The sequence below is a fragment of the Rhododendron vialii genome, chromosome 1a (assembly GCF_030253575.1).
Source record: "Rhododendron vialii isolate Sample 1 chromosome 1a, ASM3025357v1".
Lineage (NCBI taxonomy): Eukaryota > Viridiplantae > Streptophyta > Magnoliopsida > Ericales > Ericaceae > Rhododendron > Rhododendron vialii.
In genome coordinates this window covers 44,976,763-44,998,411 of record NC_080557.1, presented here as the reverse complement: position 1 = coordinate 44,998,411, position 21,649 = coordinate 44,976,763, and the positions used below count along the sequence as shown (strand labels likewise).

General features: G+C 37.2%; 4 protein-coding genes across 4 annotated transcripts in view; 1 reads left to right on the top strand and 3 right to left on the bottom strand.

Moving 5' to 3' along the window:
* The window catches only part of LOC131319943 (nicotine N-demethylase CYP82E3-like), a 51,918-nt gene that overhangs the window by 12,590 nt on the left and 17,679 nt on the right, over positions 1 to 21,649 (bottom strand). The gene's annotated exons all lie outside the window — the stretch shown is intronic.
* Positions 644 to 3,910, bottom strand: LOC131319953 (ninja-family protein 1-like). The gene is made up of 2 exons (XM_058350436.1): positions 2,870 to 3,910; positions 644 to 1,420 (listed from the first exon to the last, which is right to left on the bottom strand). The coding sequence occupies exons 1-2, from the start codon at positions 3,660 to 3,662 to the stop codon at positions 897 to 899; spliced, it is 1,317 nt and encodes a 438-aa protein (XP_058206419.1). The 5' UTR covers positions 3,663 to 3,910; the 3' UTR covers positions 644 to 896.
* LOC131319959 (uncharacterized) lies at positions 5,731 to 11,313 on the bottom strand. Its single transcript, XM_058350450.1, has 6 exons — positions 10,857 to 11,313; positions 7,633 to 7,832; positions 6,989 to 7,129; positions 6,785 to 6,865; positions 5,997 to 6,124; positions 5,731 to 5,876 (listed from the first exon to the last, which is right to left on the bottom strand). Exons 1-6 carry the CDS (start codon positions 11,080 to 11,082, stop codon positions 5,834 to 5,836), a joined length of 819 nt encoding a protein of 272 aa, XP_058206433.1. The 5' UTR covers positions 11,083 to 11,313; the 3' UTR covers positions 5,731 to 5,833.
* Positions 11,689 to 12,664, top strand: LOC131332077 (uncharacterized). The gene is made up of 2 exons (XM_058366137.1): positions 11,689 to 12,236; positions 12,331 to 12,664. Exons 1-2 carry the CDS (start codon positions 11,689 to 11,691, stop codon positions 12,662 to 12,664), a joined length of 882 nt encoding a protein of 293 aa, XP_058222120.1.

Sequence of the window (21,649 nt, the reverse complement as noted above, 5' to 3'; positions counted from 1 at the left end):
GGTTGGACATTAATATACTCATGAAAAATTGTCTATACAATATATGGACGTCTATTATGGGGATGTTTTCATGTTGCAACTGGAGAACAAAAGTCAGGCAAAGAGTATTATTTCCAGTTTCATTGTCGTTCGTCCTATTGGATTTCTAATTGGGTTTGTCTTCTACCTCAATTGAGCAAATTGAGGAGAGATTATAATTAGAAACCAGGGGGGAAGAATGTGAAAGAAATTAAATAGGCATCCTATTTATAATTGGGTTTTCCTACCACCTCTTGGTTTAGAAATTTGGAATTTATTTCATTCCTTTCTTTCTCTTGGAAAAAAGTAAAACTTTCAAAAGTGAAAAAGCTTAAAACACATTTTAAAAATACTTTTCCAAATTGTGCACAGGTCCAAATACCGATCTTATGCTTTTTTTTTGGGTATAACTGATGCTCATTTAATTTACATTATTCGAATTACATGCCACTGGACTGGTGTTAATTTATGTTGGGTCGACAACAATAATTCATTGAATCGTCACAAATGTTTTTTTTTTATTGACCAAAAGTATTTTTGCTTGGGAATTGTAACAAATATTTACCATCTATGTATAGCACGGGCTTATACTAATAAATTTCAAAAGGAACAAGAAAACCAAACAAGAATCGACTAGCGCTAAACAGCATCTTAAACTAATAGTCACAACATATTACACAACAAAGAGTATACAAGAAAAAGGCGAATCTCCTCTGTCCATTACTCTCAGAAGAGCTCATGCAATTAACGACCACACAAAATTTCAACCAACAATTCACAACTACTTTTGAGACCTCGCCCTGTCCAATTTTGGCAGGCATACCGGAACAAAACAAAACCGACAAAAAGGAATTCCTATGCCTTGAGGGTTTAGCTTATCATCCGAAAGCAGAAGGAATCACCGTTATATGCCTCAGGGGATGAGTAATATCCTTTCCCCCGGCATGCTCCACAAACTCAGCTGGGGAGAATGAGCTTCCATGACAGACACAAACGATGCTCACCTCCGTTTTGGTATATCTGTATAAGAACCCGGTTATAGTTTTCCCATTGGGGCCGTTTCCTGTTGTTGAAACACAGGGCATTTGTGAAAGGGAAGGTGCATCAAGTCTCTGATCACTGGCCACCTTCATTGAACCAGGGTTCGGGTTTCGAGATGTAAGGGGCTTATCCTCTGGATTGGGTTGGGTTTCCGAGTCAGATTGTTCCATAAGTTTAGTCGGGCTGGATTTGATGGCTCTGGACGGAACTGCCCTATTAGTGTTCTTTGTTGTTTCGCAGTTTGCGTGGGTGGTCTCTGTTTGGCTAGAAGGAACACCATGCTCCCATGAATATTTCAGCTGGGATTGATCTGGTTTGCAGTGACTTGAATGGCTTCCAGTATCACTGCTGCTGCTGCCACCTACAAAGATATAAGCAATCGAACTTATTCTAGGGCCAAGCAAGGAAGATATACGAGCATCGAAGGACATCCAAATTCGAAAATTGAGCGATTGAAAGGAGCAAATATTTAACTGATCCAACGACTTCAATATCGTGTTAGAAGAATGAATGCTACTCCCTCATTTATTCTCAATTCCACTGGTTTCCACTTTCTTTATGATCTCAGCCTTAGGAGATGGCTTGTGATAAGTTCATAATTCTTGAGCTAACGTTCTGAAAAGCTTTAGTCCAAAAATCTGAAGCTTGAATTTCCCTCTTTACAACAGAAAGAAAAATATATGTCTCAGACTCTCAACGAAACTCTGTTTTAGAAAGGATGCTAATAACTCGCCCAAAAGCAATCGACTGTTGCCATCTGACTTTGCATTACACGAGAGAAATCAAACTTCTGTTCATCTCATAAAAAAGAGATTGGAACACTTTGAAAGAGTTCTGTGCATTATAATACAGTGGAGTCACTTGCCTATCCAATTTCTGCAAGAGTGAGGCTTGTAGGATTTTGAATGGCCCCAATTGAGCTGTCCTAATGCTGGGAGTTTTCAGAGCCAGATTTAAACAAGAAGGAAAATCAACAACATGCTTATTGCTTAACAAAGTGGCACAAGTATGTATATGAATCACGAATGACCTGACGACCATAAGGGATTTTCACAACTTGAAAATCAGTGATCCATTAATCCAACACGGTGGTTATCTAGTACTCCAAAAAGCGTTTTCACAACCATTCCAAAAAAACGTTTCCCTACCATCCACAAACAAACTTATTCGAGAAATTCTTAGTACTCCAAAAAGCGTTTTCACAACCAATCCAAATCGATGGCCTGTTGAAAATGAACCCACGAGTTCACAGCAGTGTGATATATTAGCCTCAACTCCTGCTCTTCTTTGCCCATCCAAATTGATGGTGTATGTATTTTCAATCAGATTTTATTTACAGTCCAAAATGGAAAATAACTTACAAATCCTATCTGCTTTTACTTTGTTATTTCAGCAACCGGATTAATGGCCGAAAACTCTCTTACTCAAATCAAGGGAGACTAAGAATTTTACTCAAATTTTGCTAGGCCATTTGCCCCTCCCAGATTTACAACTATACCATCAATGAAACTTTTAATCAAATTCGTGCTTAGCTTTGGGTTTACTTTACCCATCGGAATGCATCATACCACCAAATAAAGTTTTTCCTCAATTTTTTTTGGTAAGGTCTGGAGATGCTCTACCATCAACTCAAAATCATTCAACTGCTCCATATCAACCATGATTCTCCTCTCCATCAACTAGCTTCTATTGATGTTCAAGCTAGTGGTTTGATGAGACATTCATGGAAGATTCAGGAATTAACAGAGTAGAATGCATCGTAATAAACATCCAATTGAAGTGAAGAATTTCCGAATTTTCAAATGCTTACCTTGCTGTGAACTGCTCTGATTTTCCGAAGCCACAGACGAACCGCAAACCGGAGACCCATTCGACTCCGCAATCCGATTCCCACCATCTTTACCACCATTATAATCACAATCCGAACCACTCATCACCAAATCACCAGGCCTCAAACCCCCCTGCCCCGGCCAAAAACTCCGACAAGCCACCGGCCGTAAAACATTCCCTTCGTTCTTCTCGCTCCCAACACTAGTCACCGTCGGAGCCAAACACGGCACAACACAAGGGTACACAAATCCGTCCGCCAAAGGCACAAACTGCAGCGGCGGATACGGCACCACCGGAGGAACCGTGCCCTGACTCAGATTCTGGGCTCCATTGTTGTTGTCCCCTCTCTCTTCAATCTTCTCTCTCGTATCACATTCTCGTCCTTCAACTTTAGCCTCGTTCTCTCTCATCTCTCTATCTCTCGCCCTCATCTGAACCCGTTGCGCTTCCACCCCCATATCATACTCGCAAAAACCACTCCCAGCAGTTATCAAACCACGTTTCCTCAGCTTCTCCTCTCTCTTCCTCCGCGCCTCCTGTCTCTTCAACGCGTGAACCTCCCGTTTCCTCTGCGGATCCATAAACTCCGAGCAATTTCGATTTTCCGGGCCCAGATCTTCGCCGGCATTCGCCGTCTTCTGCTCTTCTGCATTCAATTTCGGGGATTTTCTGGAATTCCCCCCAATGGACAAACCCAAACTCAGCTCAATCTCTTCCCCTCCTTCCTCCGCACCAACGCTAAAATCCTCCATCGTTGGACAATCCTTCGCCATTGAAGGCTATAAACACATCAGTTTTTTGGCGAAAAGCTTAAACTTTTGTTTTACGGAGCTTGCCTCTTCTTCTCCTCCTCCTATCTGGTTTTGAATTGATTGGTGTTATAGAGAGAGAGAGAGAAAGAAAAAAAAAGGAGGAGAGAGAGAGGGAGGGAGGGGAGAGAATGGCACGTGGAGGGCGGGAGAGGGAGGGAAGGACGGTGGGGGACGACGCGTAGGATGATTGGGTTAATTAGGGAAGCTGATTTTGGATTAGGCGGTAATTAATTAAGGGAAGCCCGCGGTTTAAGTTTAGCGGAAAGGCGGTTTTGGTGGTTGGTTTTATATTAATTTTTCTTGTGATTTTGGTTTTAACGGATTTTTGCATGCGGTTGGAGCGACACGTGGCGGGCGTGGACGGCACGAGTGCGAGGAGAATGAGGGCCCGACACGTGTTCGAAGGTGTGGAGCTGGTCGCCCAGCTGTATCTGCTGGCATTGGGCACGTGGGTCGGATTTTGGGGGTCGGGTGGGGCCGGTCATCCGTACGAGGTGAGGGTGTACCAACAGAAATCATTGGGACCATGTTCGTTTTGGAATTTAAGAATTTCTCTTTGTACATAATTTTTAATAAATTTTCTCTCCATTAGAGTTTTTATTTCTCTATTTATTTTTATTCACTCATTAGTTATTATCCAAAATTTCAAAACGAACATCTGTCCTTGGTTGTTTGCTCTTTATCTAGAAGTGACGTGACAGTGTGTGGTTACAAGCAACGAAAGTGCATCTGAACCATTAATTTCTTTTTTCAGGATAATTTGTCGAGATACTCATCCAAGATAAGTTAATTTGTCGGGTAATTATTTTCTCTTAATTTTACTTGTTTTTTTTTTTCATACTATAAGAATATTTTCCGATTTTAATGTATTATATTTTTATCACTTTTTATCATTATTCTCATCTAGAAGATCGATGTTTTGTAAAAAATTAAGGGAATTGATTTTGCCACTATCCTTTTTGTTAATGTCACTCTCCTTTTCTCACAAAACAAATAATCTAATCAAAATACAAAGGAGAGCGGCATTAACAAGAAGGGGAGTGGGAAAATCACTCGCCAAAATTAATCCAAATCTAATACAATGAAAAAAAAATCAAAAGAATTTTCCAAAAAAATCCTTAAAAAGTTAAACCAATGGAGCCAAATGATTGGTGGCACGCACGAGGTGCGAGTGTACTAGTTTGGCTTGGTCAATTTGGAAGCTTCAAAAACCTAGTTACAATCAATGAGGTTTTCGTTCGATTAGAATCGTATTAAATTGAACCGAACTGTTTATTCTTTAACTTGACTCAATAACCTGTAACCGGTCCTAGTCTTACATGAGAAATAATTTCATCACTAACGCTAACCCGAAGGCAAGCTAACGCAATCGAAATTAACATCTTTGTTTCTAGTGCTGTCCCAAAATTCCATCCCTTTCTCACTCTTTGAAACGGATTGCGGTGCCTAGGCTCTCTCATCGTTCATCTTTATCTTTTAGAACTCACTAACCGGACCAAATCAAATGTACCAAACCGGATCAAAACCGAACTTACATCCGTTTTCAGTTTAAAAGATTGTAATGGTGCACTGCCCAATCTAGTCTCATTCCTGCATTTCACTGAAACTGATAGTAATTCGTTTTTGCATGTTGTGGAGGGGGCCAGGGTAATACAACTAAAGTTCTAATTTATGTCATTGCTATTTGTTTTTTTTATCGGTTCATTGCTATTTGGGCCAAATAACCAGATAAAATTTATTTTTGAAGCAATCAAAACAGAAGGAAGGGGGAAAAGGGGGAGGGAAAGAAGGAAAGGAAAAAAAAAAAAAGAAAGAAGAAGAGGAAAACGGGTTGGGGTCGAACAGGTTTGGGTTTGACTTGACCCGTTTCAACCCGTTTACTATTTGATCCATCCATATTTGACCCGTGACCCATTTCAACCCGCCGATTTGCCACCTCTACTCATAAGTTCATAACTGACTTCCTTTTCTCCCATATTTGCTTTATTTCACCAGCCCATATCATATTGAGCTACTGCTGATCAGGAAGTAGGATAAATACTTCTTGATAACTCTAGAAGTCTAGTTTAAAATCCAGCATTTGAAAAACCAAATGTACATTGTTACGCCACCACAAGTTTGAAATCAGAACCCTAGACAGGAGGCAGGCTCATTAGGAGTTGGCCGTTCACGACGCTGCATATCAGAAAATGAAACAAAAATGCAAATCACCAAGTGTTTATAATTGAAGAACTGAAGGGATTGAAATTGGCACATGAAAATGGAACGTCAGCCGTAAAGTTTGGAAGGGCTCACCTCTTGACATAGTAGTAACAGAAGTCAGCCAAGATAAAAGTTTGAATGATTTCCGAGAGGAGAACCATAGGGGCCCAAAAGTACCCGCTACCGACCAAGTACAGACTCTTACCAGCAGTATCGTACACCTGTACATATAATGGAAGATGAATTTGCTGATTTCTTCATTTGTTTTCTTTTTGAAGTTACTGGAAAACATTAATATTATCCATCTCTTGAGTCTTGACCTAACTTCTTGGAGGTCGAGAAATGGATCTCTTAAGTCTGTTCAGTTTGGGGATTTTGTGGAGGGATGCACAGGGAAAAAGTATAATTTCAGGGAAACTAAAGAATTAAGTTTAGTTTTTCACTTTCATTAACTTCTTGCTTTCCCTTAAGACATTTTCATTTTCATCCACCTATAATCCATGATCCAAACGCAACCTAAATGGATAAGAAAGGCCAAATTGTCATTCCTGCTATTGGACAACATCCGCCCTAATCATAATATGCTTCTTTCCCCACTGAAATCACTCCAGAAATTAGGCAAACAAGCGACACCGAGGTATGATGAGTCAACTCTTGCCCTGATAAAAGATGATGAAAAAACAAAAAGGGCCAAAACCATCATACACAACCACTATCACCAAGCTTGTATGCCTGCCCTAATGCTCAGGCCAACCATTACTTTTGACTCATCTAATTAAGGATTTTCTACACAATTTGTACATGTTTATGGCAAAAGGTATGGGTATTATTCACATCATGTGTACTTAAAAACCCGCAAGACATGATATATAACAACTAACCTGAAGGATCCAATGAGCACATCCCAAGAATCTTGCAACACCCAATGCAAATACATAATGGGCTGTAAATGGCTCAACCATCTGCAAAAAAGAAAAAAGAGAAAAAAGAGGCATTTGTCCAAGAAGAAATGAATTTTTGTTGGAAGCTAATGACATACTGAGCTAGTGAGCTGGAAGAAGAGATTACTGAGAGACAACATTAACCTTGGCATTCTGTATTAAACGGAGTTGAGGCAGCACTGAAACAGATTCTAAGTAGACACAAAATGCCCACATCATTTTGCTGATGGTTGAATGCTGTGTATATGGGTGGATAAGAATGGCAAGGACGGCAGAAGGAATAACCTGGAAACAGATGGGGAAAATGTATTGGCAGTAATTCAACAAATGAGTGTTTACATGAGTCCCCATATGAGTATACAGTACGAACTTAAATTCAATAAAGTAAACAAGAAAGATAAGTATTACGCCTTGACGAAAATAAAGATCAAACATAGAACTATTTGTGTAAAAGCAACGTCAAGGTTGCATGTGACAAGAAATGAAAACAAGTGGACAAGTCACTAGACTGAACTTTAACAAGGCCTCAAAATCGTGGACAAGTCTATATCATGTAAGATCCAATTGGATTGCAAAAAGTTCCTAACGGAGAATGAGGGTGCCAACGCTACCTAACATCCTTTCACAAATACTCAAGTAACTCAACAATATAGAAGCGTATGTCAAAGACAAAATGCAAATAATCAAAGCATGGTAATGACATTACAAATAAATGGCTGCATAGAGATACAACATGCTTTTTTTTAATACCAAAAAACATGGCTAAAAAGGAAGTATCAAGCCTTTACCATATAGTACAGGGGCAAGTTGTCTAGCTCTGCAATGTAGGATGACTTCAACTTGAACCTTATCATGTACAAAACCCATGCAGTTGACACAAGAGTGGCAAAATCAAGCACTGTATGAATGTCACCTTCCATGACAAAACTACAGTACAATCTTACAGCCAGGAATAACGCTGTAAGCTCTTGCGTCTTCAGAGAAAGACCTAAAGAGAAGGAGAAAACCAACTATATGATCAGTTGAGACCTTGTATACTGCAACAAATAACTACAACATAACAACATAACATAACCCATCTAGTCCCCAATCATTGGGGGTATGGGTGGGGGATGATTGGAGACAGACCTAACCTTTGGCAATATATGCACAAAGTGGCTGCTCTCAGAATACCACTAAAACAATGGCCCCCCTAAACCTCCAAGAACCGAGGAGCTACAAGGACGTTTTGTTGTAAATCCATGCCCCCAAATCAAAGCCAAATGGCATCAGAGAGGTCAGGCCTAGAGACCCAAAAAGCATGTCGTACCCCTACAGAGTATACTTGGTTTGGCACTTTCACAGTACTTTTGCATGCATAACAGGTACATAAAACGCATAAACCAAATGTGTATACCTTGTAGTGTATATGTAGTTTTCACTTCTACATGATTCTTTTTGTTACATAGCAATTAAAAAAGCTGGAAAACGGGGTTCACACTATTTTGGTTCAAAATCTTGATACAGGCAAACAAGTTAAAATAGCTACCAAAAGACTTGCCTAGAAATAATAGGCTGTGAAGAATGTTGAGAGCAAAATAATGTGGAAGACTATTAGGAGACATGAATAAAGGTTAGGTAAGGTGCAGAACCTTTGCATCCAATTCATAAGATTAAGCAGCCAACATGTATAATTGGTGATTAACCAGTCCAACCCCTATCACTGTCGCATTCTCTAAGACTGTAATTGTTTAGCACTGACAGACAAAGGCATATGGCATGTTTCCATTCAGGCTCTGTTTGGGAGCCGGATTTTCTCATTATGCATTTTTGCATGTTTGAGAGTTGATTCTAAAATGCATTCTGAAATATGAACCGAGAATGTAGAATCTAAAAATCACCCCTTGGAGGAGCTTTTTGGATATTAGTTATACTTCACAAAACTCTCATGCATAATTTATTCAGTCTGCACATACTCATATAAACACTTTTACAGGTTCTCATTAAAATCCTAAAATCTATAATCTGCCATCAATAAACCGGAATATAAAACATAATTGACTCATAGTTGTATTTACGGAAGAAAGCATGGTAAAACAGCCATTCTACAAAGTTGTAAAAAAAAGAAGAAGTGAATTCCATCATAGGACTTTGAAGCTAACTCCATATTTCATTATAGATTGACGGAGCGCTGCCAAGCTGGTGATTCTAACAAATTAATTTTTCAATAATCAATACGAGCAAATTAAGAAGCAAGACGGTCTAGTTTCAATATTAGGATATTAGCAGATGTCTTCCTAACACAACTCGACAATCCACGGGTCTGTGGAGCTCATGGATGCATGATCCAGTCATTCGGTAGAATTCTGTGTAGGTCATCCACTAAAAATGTAGTCATAATCATGCACTTTTAGGCCCATGATTTCGTTACATTAATACATTCATCTAGGAAAAAAACGACTTTCAAAAAAAAAATCTAGGGAAAAAACACCACCTCATATGACTCTAAAAAATGATCAATTGTTTGCCGAACCAATGGGAAGAAATCATTCCCTAGTTATGATGGGTGACATGACTGTACAGCTTTGTCTTAACATCCTATATTAATCGCGCCATTTGTTTATCAATGACAGCAATTAAATTCCCAACCCCAATTTTTACAACCAAAAATACTGCGTAAATGCTAAGGGGACCGACCAAAACCATACCGATTTCCATACTGATTTGGTACCAACCATGAGTGGGCCCCATTTTGGGATCCGCACAAATGATCCAAACCTTTCATTATTTTCTAAATAATTTTTCGCGGTCACTTGAAAAAATTTCCGCTTGATCCGATAAATGTAAGTGCTTGATCTAATTGTCCAATGTTTCTTTCAAAATCTAGGATCCTGATTGTCCAATGTTTCTTTCAAAATCTAGGATCCTGAATTCTGAAAGAAAAGTTGAACATTTGATCAAGTACTTACATTTATCGGATTGGTCTGAAATTTTAGAAAATAATGAATGGTACGGATCGTTTGTGTAGAACCTCAAAATTGGGCCCACACAGCCACACATCGTCAGCAAAAATGATAGAGGTACAGAAAATTGGGGACCGAATCCGGACCGACGGCCGCCGGCGAGCCATCTCCGGCCACCGGACGGCCGATCCGAGCCGTCCAAAAATTCTAAAAAAAAAAACCGAGGGGCCCCACGCGGGAATCAACGTCATCCGAGGTGTGTAGGGTGCTTGATCGGAGCACCCCTTTTCGTGTGTATATGTATAATACATATACACACGAAAAGGGGTGCTCCGATCAAGCACCCTACACACCTCGGATGACGTTGATTCCCGCGTGGGGCCCCTCGGTTTTTTTTTTTAGAATTTTTGGACGGCTCGGATCGGCCGTCCGGTGGCCGGAGATGGCTCGCCGGCGGCCGTCGGTCCGGATTCGGTCCCCAATTTTCTGTACCTCTATCATTTTTGCTGACGATGTGTGGCTGTGTGGGCCCAATTTTGAGGTTCTACACAAACGATCCGTACCATTCATTATTTTCTAAAATTTCAGACCAATCCGATAAATGTAAGTACTTGATCAATACCCCATCGATACCGTTTGGTCGGATCCTAAAGACAGCCTCAGAAACCTATGGGTGTGGAATCCATCTTGAGCCCACACAAATGACCCAAGACATTTATTTTCGTTTAAAATTATTTTTTAATGTGCTTTCCAAAAATCAATTTATTCGAACATCGAAAAGTGCTTGATCAATTCTTTCAACTTTTTATTTCGACTTTGGATTAAAATGGAACAAATTCATTGACCTCCGAAGAATAAATTACGCATTTGAACAAAGTTATTTGTATGAAACCCCGGGTGGGCCCCACACGGGGGTCGTTCTATCATCCGTAACTTCCCGCCGGTACCCGTAGTCGGTCTCTTGCAGAACAATAAAGAACGGCAAAAGAACTCAAAAACCCACAATCCAAAACTAAAAGCTAAAAGAACGATGAGATTGCTAAAAAAAACAACATTTTAAAGAAATCTACCAGAGCAAGTCTTCTGAGTGGTGAGCTTGTAAATCAAGACCAGAATTCCGGCGGCGTGGATCGCTTCGGAGGCGACGAAGAAGTGGTTGCGATCTCTAATCAGGAGTTTCAGCGCCACCAGAGAGCAGAGCACGGCCGTGACGGCCAAGAACGTCTTGACCTTCATCGACTGGCTCCGGACCCACGCGAACAGCTTGTTCACCGGCGAACTCCTCCTCCTCCCCATCTCTGCTTCTCCGCCTTCGAATGAGAGAGAGCTAAAGTTTTAGAGAGAGAGAGAGAGCGGTGGGAGTGGTTTTTGGCGCAAAATGGAAAGGTTAGAGGCGTTTTGGAGACGACACGAAGGGCGTGAACGAACAAATGTGGAGTTTTTGGCAGTGGGATTACGGGGCGGGGATTCGTGTTGACCGGTGGAAAGCGGATTTAATTATGGGGATTTAAATGCGTTTGGTGACCAGAAATACTATCAGTAATGACCAAAAACCTGATACTCTTCCTGACCTTACGTGTAAAGTAGAATAATAATTACATTACAGACCAACATTTCCAGTAGTTTTAAAACTAATAACAGTACCTTAGGTACACTTTTCCAGAATTTTTAGATATTCACAGATAGGACCTTCTAGATTATTCTATGTTTCAATCTTCATTCCGCATTTATTTCCGCATTTATCTTTACACAGTCTATACAGTACCCCAGCCCAAAATTGGTATCAAAGCCTACAGTACTATTTGTTAATTCAAATAGCCAGATTATTAGCCATCATTTAAAATTGTTTAGTTTTCATAAAATAGTTTAGTTTAATATTTACTATCTATTAAGCTTAGTTTTATGATTGAAGAACTTTTAAGGGCTATTAGTCCTAGTTTAAGTGAAATCAGATTTCAACAGTCTAGACAGTATATTCAGGCTAAAACAGGGTTTCAGTTAGTAGAACAGCTTAGTTGTGATTTTGACAAGAAAATCAGTTTAGAAATTAAAAGGAATGTAATAACCAGAAATCAGTTTGAAGAGTTTACGAAAAAATCTCTTGACCAAACTACCCAGATTTTAGAAAAAATTAGTAGATCTAAGCCTCTTAAGCAATTAGAAAATCTAGATTACTTTAAAGATTTACATTCAGAAATACTTAAAAGAATAAATAAATTAGAAGAAAAACAGTTAGTTCTATCAGACAAATTGCCTTGCAAGCAAGATATAATAAATTTAACTAGTAAATTAGATACTACCCAGCCAAAAGATATTGAAACAGAGATTAGAAATTTAGTTAAAGATCTCAGAGTTGAAGTCGACAGAATAAAACAGAGCTCAGTTGAAATCAGGAGAGAGATTGACGAGAAACTCCAGAAGATGGAGATTCTTTTGGAAGAAGTAAAGAAGTTAGCAAATGGAGAATAATCGTGATAGTTTATTTTATAGGATAGCATTAGAAAACTCAGGAAAAATTCAATCTGATCCTATTGGATTATCCAGTTTCAAACCAACGGGAAAAACAGACGAGGTTGTCATTAAGCAAAATAATACTATCATAGAACTTCTAATTAGTCTTAGCCATAGATTAGCAGACGCATCAGAAAAGATAGACCAGTTATCTACTAGAGTAGATAAGCTTCAAGAAGAAAACGCTTTAGAGACTTTAACCTCTAAAATAAACCAGGTTAGTATCTCGTCCTCAACTGGACACTTAGAACCCAGAAAATCCAGTAAATCTCTACAGAACAATACCTTTTATTATAATATATTTGGCATCCCAGATCCAAACAAAGGAAAGAAACTAGAAATTCCTCAATCCTCAGGAACTCAGTAATGGCATCTAGTAGTAAGACCAAGGTCAGTGGAATTCCTTTATTTAATAGAGTATTTGGAAAACAGCCAATAGAAGAAAATAGAATTGAAGGAATCATAGATCCAGAAATACAACTAGATAGATTTAGGAATCACAGTTTAGAGATATTGGATCCAGAAGTTTTATATAAATCACAAAATTTCTTCAATAAAGGAGTCAGAACTTACACCAGTTATCAAGAAAAGCCAATTAGTGTAGTAACAGAAGACCAGACAGAAGTCTTAGAAATAATCACTCAAGAAAGCTTTAATAAGCTCAAAAGGTTAAGATTAGGTCTCATACACTTAGGATTAATTACCATAGGAGTCAAGGGATTAGCTAGACAAGATTTAGGAACCAAAGTATTAATTATGATCTTTGACAATAGATTTACAAATCAAGAGCAGGCTTTGATAGGAAGCATGGAATTAGACATGAACAACAATTGCCAGATTGTCTATTGCACACCAGGTTTTCAGGTAACTCTAGATGAGTTTTACCAGCATATAAGAATAGGAATTAAAGCAAAGGGATATCATATGATTCCTAATGCGCAGAATCTGTTAGCATGCATAAGTTTTATAGGAAAACTAAGCAATCACAGTAGCACCAAATACAAGCTCAGAACAGACCAGTATTTGAAAGCTTTAGGCACTAGAGGAATTCAAGTGATAGAAGCCAAAAAACGAGACTCAGAGATGTTAGCCGGACTTGAATGGAAAGTCACTAATTTAGTTCCAAAAACACAACTTAAACCCAATAGTAATAGTTTTTATACCACGAGTTCAGGAGAAGTTAATCTCAGATTTAGCAATTATACTTCCGTCGGTAGACATTCAGATGTTAGTAGTTCCACTCAGTCAGAAATAGAAACAGAACACATTTATATGGCATATGAACAGACTCATTTTACTCTAGATCAGTTATTTAAATTTAGTGAATCGGACATAATCAGGTTAAAAGAACTCCTAGAACCAGTTTATAGATCAGATTTAGATTATTATGATTATCAGATTTTGGAAGGATATTATACTCAAAAACTTGAGTATGAGCATCCAGAAATAGATGATAGCTCTCAGAGACAATATCTAATACAAAATAATATATTTGTTCTAGAAGAAAAATTTTTAGAATATGACACTAGTAGAAAAAACAATCTTTCAGTCGAAGATATGTTTTGCCACTCAGACCCTAGATCTAGATATTACCAACTACCAGTACCAGTAGAAAATATAGAAAGTCATATGGTAGAAGTCAAAATGGAGACATATGACAATACTCCACCAGTACTCCCAAATCAAGTATATGAAATGGGAAACATCCCAATCAGCAGATCTAGAATAGAGCCATCAGCTCAAGAATTAGAATTCAGAACCTATGGGAAAAGGTTACCAGTAGACAGAGATATAACCCTTATGGCGCAAGCAGGTACGGGATTAATGCTAGATATTGCGGCATTTGATCCTCAGTTTCATAAAGCAGTAATAGACAGATGGGAACAAGCCCTAGTTAGAAAACTTTTAGAAATGACCAATTGGCACTCTTCAGCAGAGATGTGGTCATATTGCGAATCATTTCTAGGGGATACAGCGAAAGGAATTGTAGAAGCATACAAAAGAGATTTTGAAATTCAATATGCGGCTTTGATAGCCCAAGGACCAAATGTCTACAATTTCACCAGTTTAGTTAAAACTCTAATTATAGGAGCAGATCCTAATAGAGGAAACACCACATACCAGAATGTAGCTATAAGACAGTTAGAACAGCTTAAGTTACATAAATGGAAATATATAGTCAGTTTTTGCAATGACTTTATAGCCCTTGCATCCCAGACAGGCAGAGCATTAGATCCAGAAATTAGTGATAAATTCTTCAGAAAACTTCCAGGCCCATTAGGAGAAGAAATATGGGAAAAATGGAAAGTTACTAATGGTGATGAAAATCAACATTTAGGAATAGGTCCTAGAATTCAGTTTGTTTTTACAGTCTTAAGAGACAAGTGTACAACACTTGAAATCCAGAAAGGCATAAAGAAAAATAAGTTAAATTTCTGTAGTCAAGTCATATATACTCCACAACAGTATGGATATGACCAGGGGAAAAGAAAGAAAAAGAAAAATAAATTTTATAAATATCAGAAGAAAGCCAGTAAATACCATAAGAAAATAGCACAAACAGGAAAATATAATTATATATACCAGAAACATGGCTATTATCCCAGAAAGAGATATAGGAAAAGTCAATCCTATGAACAAGCATCCAGTAAAAGACAGTTTAAACCAAGGCCTAAGAAACATTTTAGGAAGAAGGTTCAATCAACCCAGAACCGAAAATGTAAATGCTTTATATGCGACTCAGAAGATCATTTAGCCAATAAATGCCCTAATAAAGGAAAAAATCGGAGAAATGCAGAGAAAGCCAATCTTATGACAGAATTAGAAGATTTTGATAATATAGAGTTTATAGAAATAAAACTAGAAGACAGTGACACTGAATCAATATATAGTTTGATCAGTACAGAACCAGAGGAGATAAATTTTTTAGAAGAAAGTAATAGTGATAGTAGTAGTAGTTCAGAAGAGGAACTTCCCAGTTATCTACCAGAATATACTTTTATGATTAAAAGTAGTACAGAATGCATACACCAGTGGAAACATAATATAGGTCAAGACAGTGAACCTTGCTCAGAATGCAATGGTTATCCTTTTAGATTATTTAGAAGTATCTGTGAACATTGTAAGAAAAATATTTGCAAATTTTGTCTCAAGAAAAACTATCAGATAGATAGAGATTTGATAGATTTAAGTGGTAGCATACAGCAACCAGTGTTAAACCAGAATTCTAAATTAGCACTCCAAGAAGCCAAGTTAGAAGCAGCTACAATTAGGTTAGATTTGGATAGAACCAAATTTCAGTTAGAAAAACAAGTAGGAGAGCTAGAAAAGAAAATAGAAATTTTATCTATAGAATTGGAAACATATAGAATAGAAAATGGTAGATTAAGAAACCAGTTACATGAGAAAAACCAGCCCTTAAAATCAGTTGAGGTATTAGAAGACCACTGTAACATTGTTGAGTCGGTCAACAGAATAGGCGAAAACAGCCTTATAGAGATAAATTGTGAGATCTTATTGCCAGCTAAAGGAAAAAATCCAGGTAAAATCATAGAAACCAAAGCTATGGTAGATACAGGAGCCAGTAAGAGTCACATTAGCCGTGATCTTATACCAATAGAATATTTTACCAAACCAGGATATATAGCTAGAGCAGATCTTATGAATAACACCAGCATCATTTATGATACATGTCTCATGAATAGCAGCATTAGGTTTACCAACAGACTTCAACAGCAGCATACCTACCCATTACCCATGGTATGGATAGGCGATATTAATCACAGCTATAAGTTTATCTTAGGATTAAACTTTATAGACAGTATGAATGGAAGCATCACATTTAGTAAACACTTTGTGACGTTTCATAAACGAAGTCTACAGGTAGAAACACTTCATGCCCAGAATATAGAATCAGAGCTGTCAGCTAAGCGTGGTGAAACCATAATAGATACAACTGAAAAAATAGCAGAAGAAAATAGGATAGTAAAGGCAAAAATAGCAGAAGCGTTAAGAGACGTACCATCTCCAGATACACAGTTAGATTCATACGAAGAAACCATAGAAGACACCATTGAAACAGATCTAGAATGGTTAATGGAAGAACAGCTAAGTGAACAGCCAATCCAGTTAGACCATGATATAATAGATTTTTGCCAAATAGAACATTCTTTATCAGTTCTTGATCGCAAAAAGAAGAAAAGAACAGATAAAGATCTGCTAGAAGAACTAATTAGATTAGCAGAAGAGACTCAGATTTTAGGAGAAAATCCAATCAAACATTGGAATAAAACCAAAACTTTAGCACATTTAGAAATCATTAATCCAGACTTTAAGATCAGTACCCAGAAAATAGTATATAGTCCTCTAGATATAAAAGAATTTGAAAAACAGATTAAAGAATTGTTAGATCTTAAGGTAATAACAGAAAGTATAAGTCCTCACAGAAGTACAGCCTTTATGGTAAGAAACCATGCAGAAATCAAACGAGACAAGGCGCGAATGGTCATAAACTATAAACGCCTTAATGATAATATCCAGTTAGATAGTTATGATATACCTAGTAAAGAACAGCTTATTAATAATATTCAAGATGCAGTAATTTTTAGTAAATTTGATTGTAAATCAGGATTTTGGCAGATTATGTTAGATCAGTCCAGCAGACCATGGACAGCATTCACATGTCCTCAAGGGTGTTATGAATGGATAGTCATGCCCTTTGGTTTAAAAACAGCCCCTAGCATTTTTCAAAGAAAGATGGATAATATATTTAAAAATTACAATTCTTTCATTCTTGTTTATATTGATGATATTCTTGTTTTCAGTAAGACACAGGATGAACATTATAGGCATCTTAGAATTGTTTTTCAATTATTCTTAGATAATGGTTTAATCATTAGTAAAAAGAAAATGGAATTAAATAAAGAATATATAGAATATTTAGGAGTAAGAATAGGAAAAGGAAAAATTCAGCTTCAACCACACATAGCACAAAAAATTTTAGAATTTCCGGATAAAATAGAGGATAGGAAAAAACTCCAGTCATTCTTAGGAACCTTGAATTATGCTAGACCTTACATAAAGGATCTTAGCAAAATCATAGGACCCTTATACAGTAAAACGACCCCAACCGGTCAAAAATACTTCAACCAGCAAGATATTAATCTTGTCAGAAAAATCAAAGAAATTTGTAGAAATCTACCAGAACTAGATTTACCATTAGAATCTGATTACATAGTAATAGAGGTAGATGCCAGTGAAAAGGGATGGGGAGCAATACTCCTCAGTAAATCTACTAAATATTCAGCAAAATCTACAGAAAAAATTTGTAGGTATTCCAGTGGAAAATACAAAGAAAAAGGAAATTTAGCCAGCATAGATTGTGAAATATTAGGAGTTGTTAACGCCATTAATAGCTTCAAGTTATGGTTATTTAAACCTTTTACAGTCAGAACAGATTGCGAAGCAATTGTTAAATTTCATAAGCTTCTCAATGAGAAAAAGATTAGTACTCGTAGATGGCTTAATTTTGTAGATACCATAACAGGTAATGGTTACACAGTAGAATTTGAACACATCAAAGGAAAAGAAAACACTTTAGCAGATTATTTATCTAGAGAAATAAATACTAATATTTTGATTTTTCAGATGGCATCTTCCAGCAGTATAACCAGTTCAACCAGAACAGATCAGAAGTTTTTAACTTTTGGGAGTGTAACTCTCAGAGTCTTTCCTGAACAATCCAGATCTAAATTCAGGTACCTCATCCACAATATCAGTGAGGAACAGAAGTGTCTTTTAGATAATCTCTGGGACTCTCACAAAGATGTTCCTAGATTTTTAGGTTGTCTAAACGCTTTAAACATTTTCTTTAATCAACAAAATGGGTCAAACCCAACAAAAAGATTTTCATTTTATTGTGTAGCCATAGGCCGTGTTCCAGGAATTTATTCCTATTGGCCAGAAGTTTTAAAACAGGTAGATGGAATCCCTTCCTCAACATGGAAAGGTTTTCATACTTTTGCAGAAGCAAATCAATGGGCAAATCGTGCCATTGGAAATAATTTTTATGTCTCAGAGTCTTCTAGAAGGTTAAATACTCAAGCGGCCCTTGAGATTGCAGGTTTTGAAAATAACCAGGTCTTCAACCAACCACCTTCTAATCAGCCATTTGCTCAGCAAATAAGATTTTGTAGTCATTGCGAAACAATGACTAGAAATTTTAAACTTTTAAATAAAAGAAACCAAGATTTTGAGCAAGCCAATCAACAGTTAATCAACAACCAGCGAAGGCTTGAAGAAGAAATAACAACTCTCAAAAAGAAGTTGTTAGAATCAGAAAAGGAGCTCAAAAAGATTAGAAGCCCTTTTACCCCACTGGTAAAAGTGAGAAAGCAGTCTTCCCCACTGGAAGATGAAGAAAAGAGTGAGTGGAGTAAGGAATATGATCCAATTGAGCTTTTACAGCCAAAAGCTTTTACCTTCCTCTCAAAATTCCCTTCAGATGTTATTAACCATATTCAGCACTTAGCCAGACAAGATAGAGCTCATTTCCAGGAATTTTTATTCTCAGAGCTGATCAAAATCAACCAAAATGAAGGATGCATTCCGGGTCTCACAATTTCCTGGAAAACCCTTTATTTACAAGAAAAGGATGTTGTTCCATGCCCAGAAATCAAACCAACCTGCATTCAAATACCTTTAGAACGGATGACCTGTACTTGTCAACTCATTTACAGTATTCCCATGGCCAACATAGACATGAAGAATTTCAAACCCTTTAATCTTAATTTCAAAGATAAAGTGGTAGAAATTACAGAAGCAACTCTTTTGGATTTTGGATATATTCAGCAAATTATATTCCATGACCCAGAAGACACTAACAGATTTGGAAGAAAGATTGCAGCTTGTGTTCTTAATTCCATGGCAGAACAGGGTACAGCAGTAGAAGCGGTAATGGAATCAAAACTTCCAGAATGGACGTCTACAGGACAACTCATTCCCGCTTACCACAACATTCACATTAATACCAATCCAGCCAATACAATCCTCAGACGCATTCATCACTGCGATAATGACGCCCCATGGATTTGCGAAACAAATTCAATAAGAAAACAGATCAGACATGCTATTGCTTTCTCCATAGCGGAAGGATTTCATTATGACAGTCTATATGATTACGGGAAGGCACCATTAATATGTGAAGACCTATTTCAAAAAATTAGGTCCAATGATCACATTCCAGAACTAAAATTTCATTTTGAAACAGGACATGATAATTTAGTCAGATATTATTTGGAGCAGAAAGAACAGCAAAGAGCCATGACAACAGGAGAAGTTTTATCCAGCCATGATTATGATTTTGATGACGAGGCCGTTCAAAATCTCAATAATGCAATGGAAGGATAGAGATGAAGCGCCGACAACATCACTATCATCCACCGAAAGTAGAAATCATCAACAACTTTTACTGTTTCAGCCACTATCTGACAGACAGATTCAACCACTTTCTACTATTTCAACCACCTTTCACCAGCAGCAATAATCAAGGGTCTTCTTTTTCAAAAGAGAAAGTTGAAAGATGTGACGATGCGGGCCAGAGATCACGCGGCATCTACTATTCTCTTTAGGAAACCGGATCTCTTTTGTTAATAAGTTACCAGTCATTTTAACTTTAGATTGATCTATAAATAGCCCAGAGTTTTTCATTTGAAAGCACGACTCTCCTAACACTTGAACGATTGCTATCTAAAGCATTTGTTGCAATTGTAATTGGTCGAGTCAATCTTCAGCAATTGAGTCTTTGTAATCAGCAGTTGGCAATAATATTGTAAGCCTTTCTTCAAGTTCTCTATTGTTCTTTAGGGACTCCCGAAAGGGAACACCCCTATGATTATAAATGTTATGTATACTGTTTGAATTATATACTTGTATTACCCAGAGAAATTTTTAATCCAGTTTTCATATAGTTAACACCTTGAAATTTAAAATTTTAAAGGAGTAATGACTTCAGGCCTTTAAACCGTAAAGCCTTCTTGAGTCTTGTACCCGTTTTGCCAAAGGATGGCGTTGAGGGAGTAGTATTCGGAGGTAGGTTAAGAAGGAAAATAAGGAATTTCTCTAAATAAAATTTTGACACATAAGGGGTGAGTAATATGAAAAGAAAGATTAATCAATGGGTAATATGATATATAATTTTTGCAGTATTCAAATCATTTTAAACAGTTTATCTGGATCATGTGGTGGTAAGTACCGAGTAGGATTTACAAATACTTGATCACAAACCTTTTACATACATGAACAAGAAAGAGCTTATTTTAATTCATATTCATCGATTGAGAGAAGAAATATATTTCCAGAATTTCTTAATAGACACACTTTTAAGGACACCCATATATATTCACAGACCTAGATATAGCACCACTCTTACCAGATTTATAAGAGAAGAACAGAATAAACTTAGAGAATTAGAAAACCAGCTAGCAGAAGCAAAACTCCAGTATCACAGAGCGAGACCATTCCAGAATTAGAACTAAACCATAATAGTTTAAAATTGAAGGTATAAAGTATAATTAATTAGATTTGTCTCTACCAGGATCCCTACCAGTGTCTCTACTCATAGCAGAATTCTTTGGTGACCAATGATTCGGATAGGGGTTGATTGATACTCCCGACTTGTTTATCCAATCTCGAAAGGAAATTGATTTCTACATTTTTTTTTAAACAATTAATGCAATTTTTTTTTCAGCAAGTGAATTTACAAAACATTCTTTGCATGTGTTAAATTCACCCGCTAAAGGACAAAAAAAATAGTGTTTGCATCAATTAGTGGGAATTGGAGAATGGTGTTGTACAGTGGTGTACGCAGTACCGTACTGAACATCTATCCGACGGCTCAGATCTCATCTCGACAATAAACGGCTTTCAATCGTTGGTTGTCGAGATAAGATCTGAGCCGTCGGATACACAATCCACTCGAAAGTGCGTAGTATGGTGCTACAGCACCTACTGGAAGTCCAATTAGTGAAGTGTATAAACAAATTTCAATCTCGAAAATCTTACTCTTTTTAAAAAATACTATGATTACATCTAAAAAGACTACAAATTTTCACATTTACTCTCGAACTGTTTTTAAAGGATACTTTACACTAATAAGGAAAGGATAAAAAGAGAAATTGGAATCATTTAAAAGTCAAATGGTCGAATATTTTGGAGCACTTTAAAAGTAAAAAAGCGGACAAATAAATTGAGACGGATAGAGTGTGTTGGTGCTCACCATTGTTGGTTCATATTTTTTTTACAACTCAAATGTTCGAGTCAGTTTTGCGCACCTCAACTATTCATTTTTCTAATT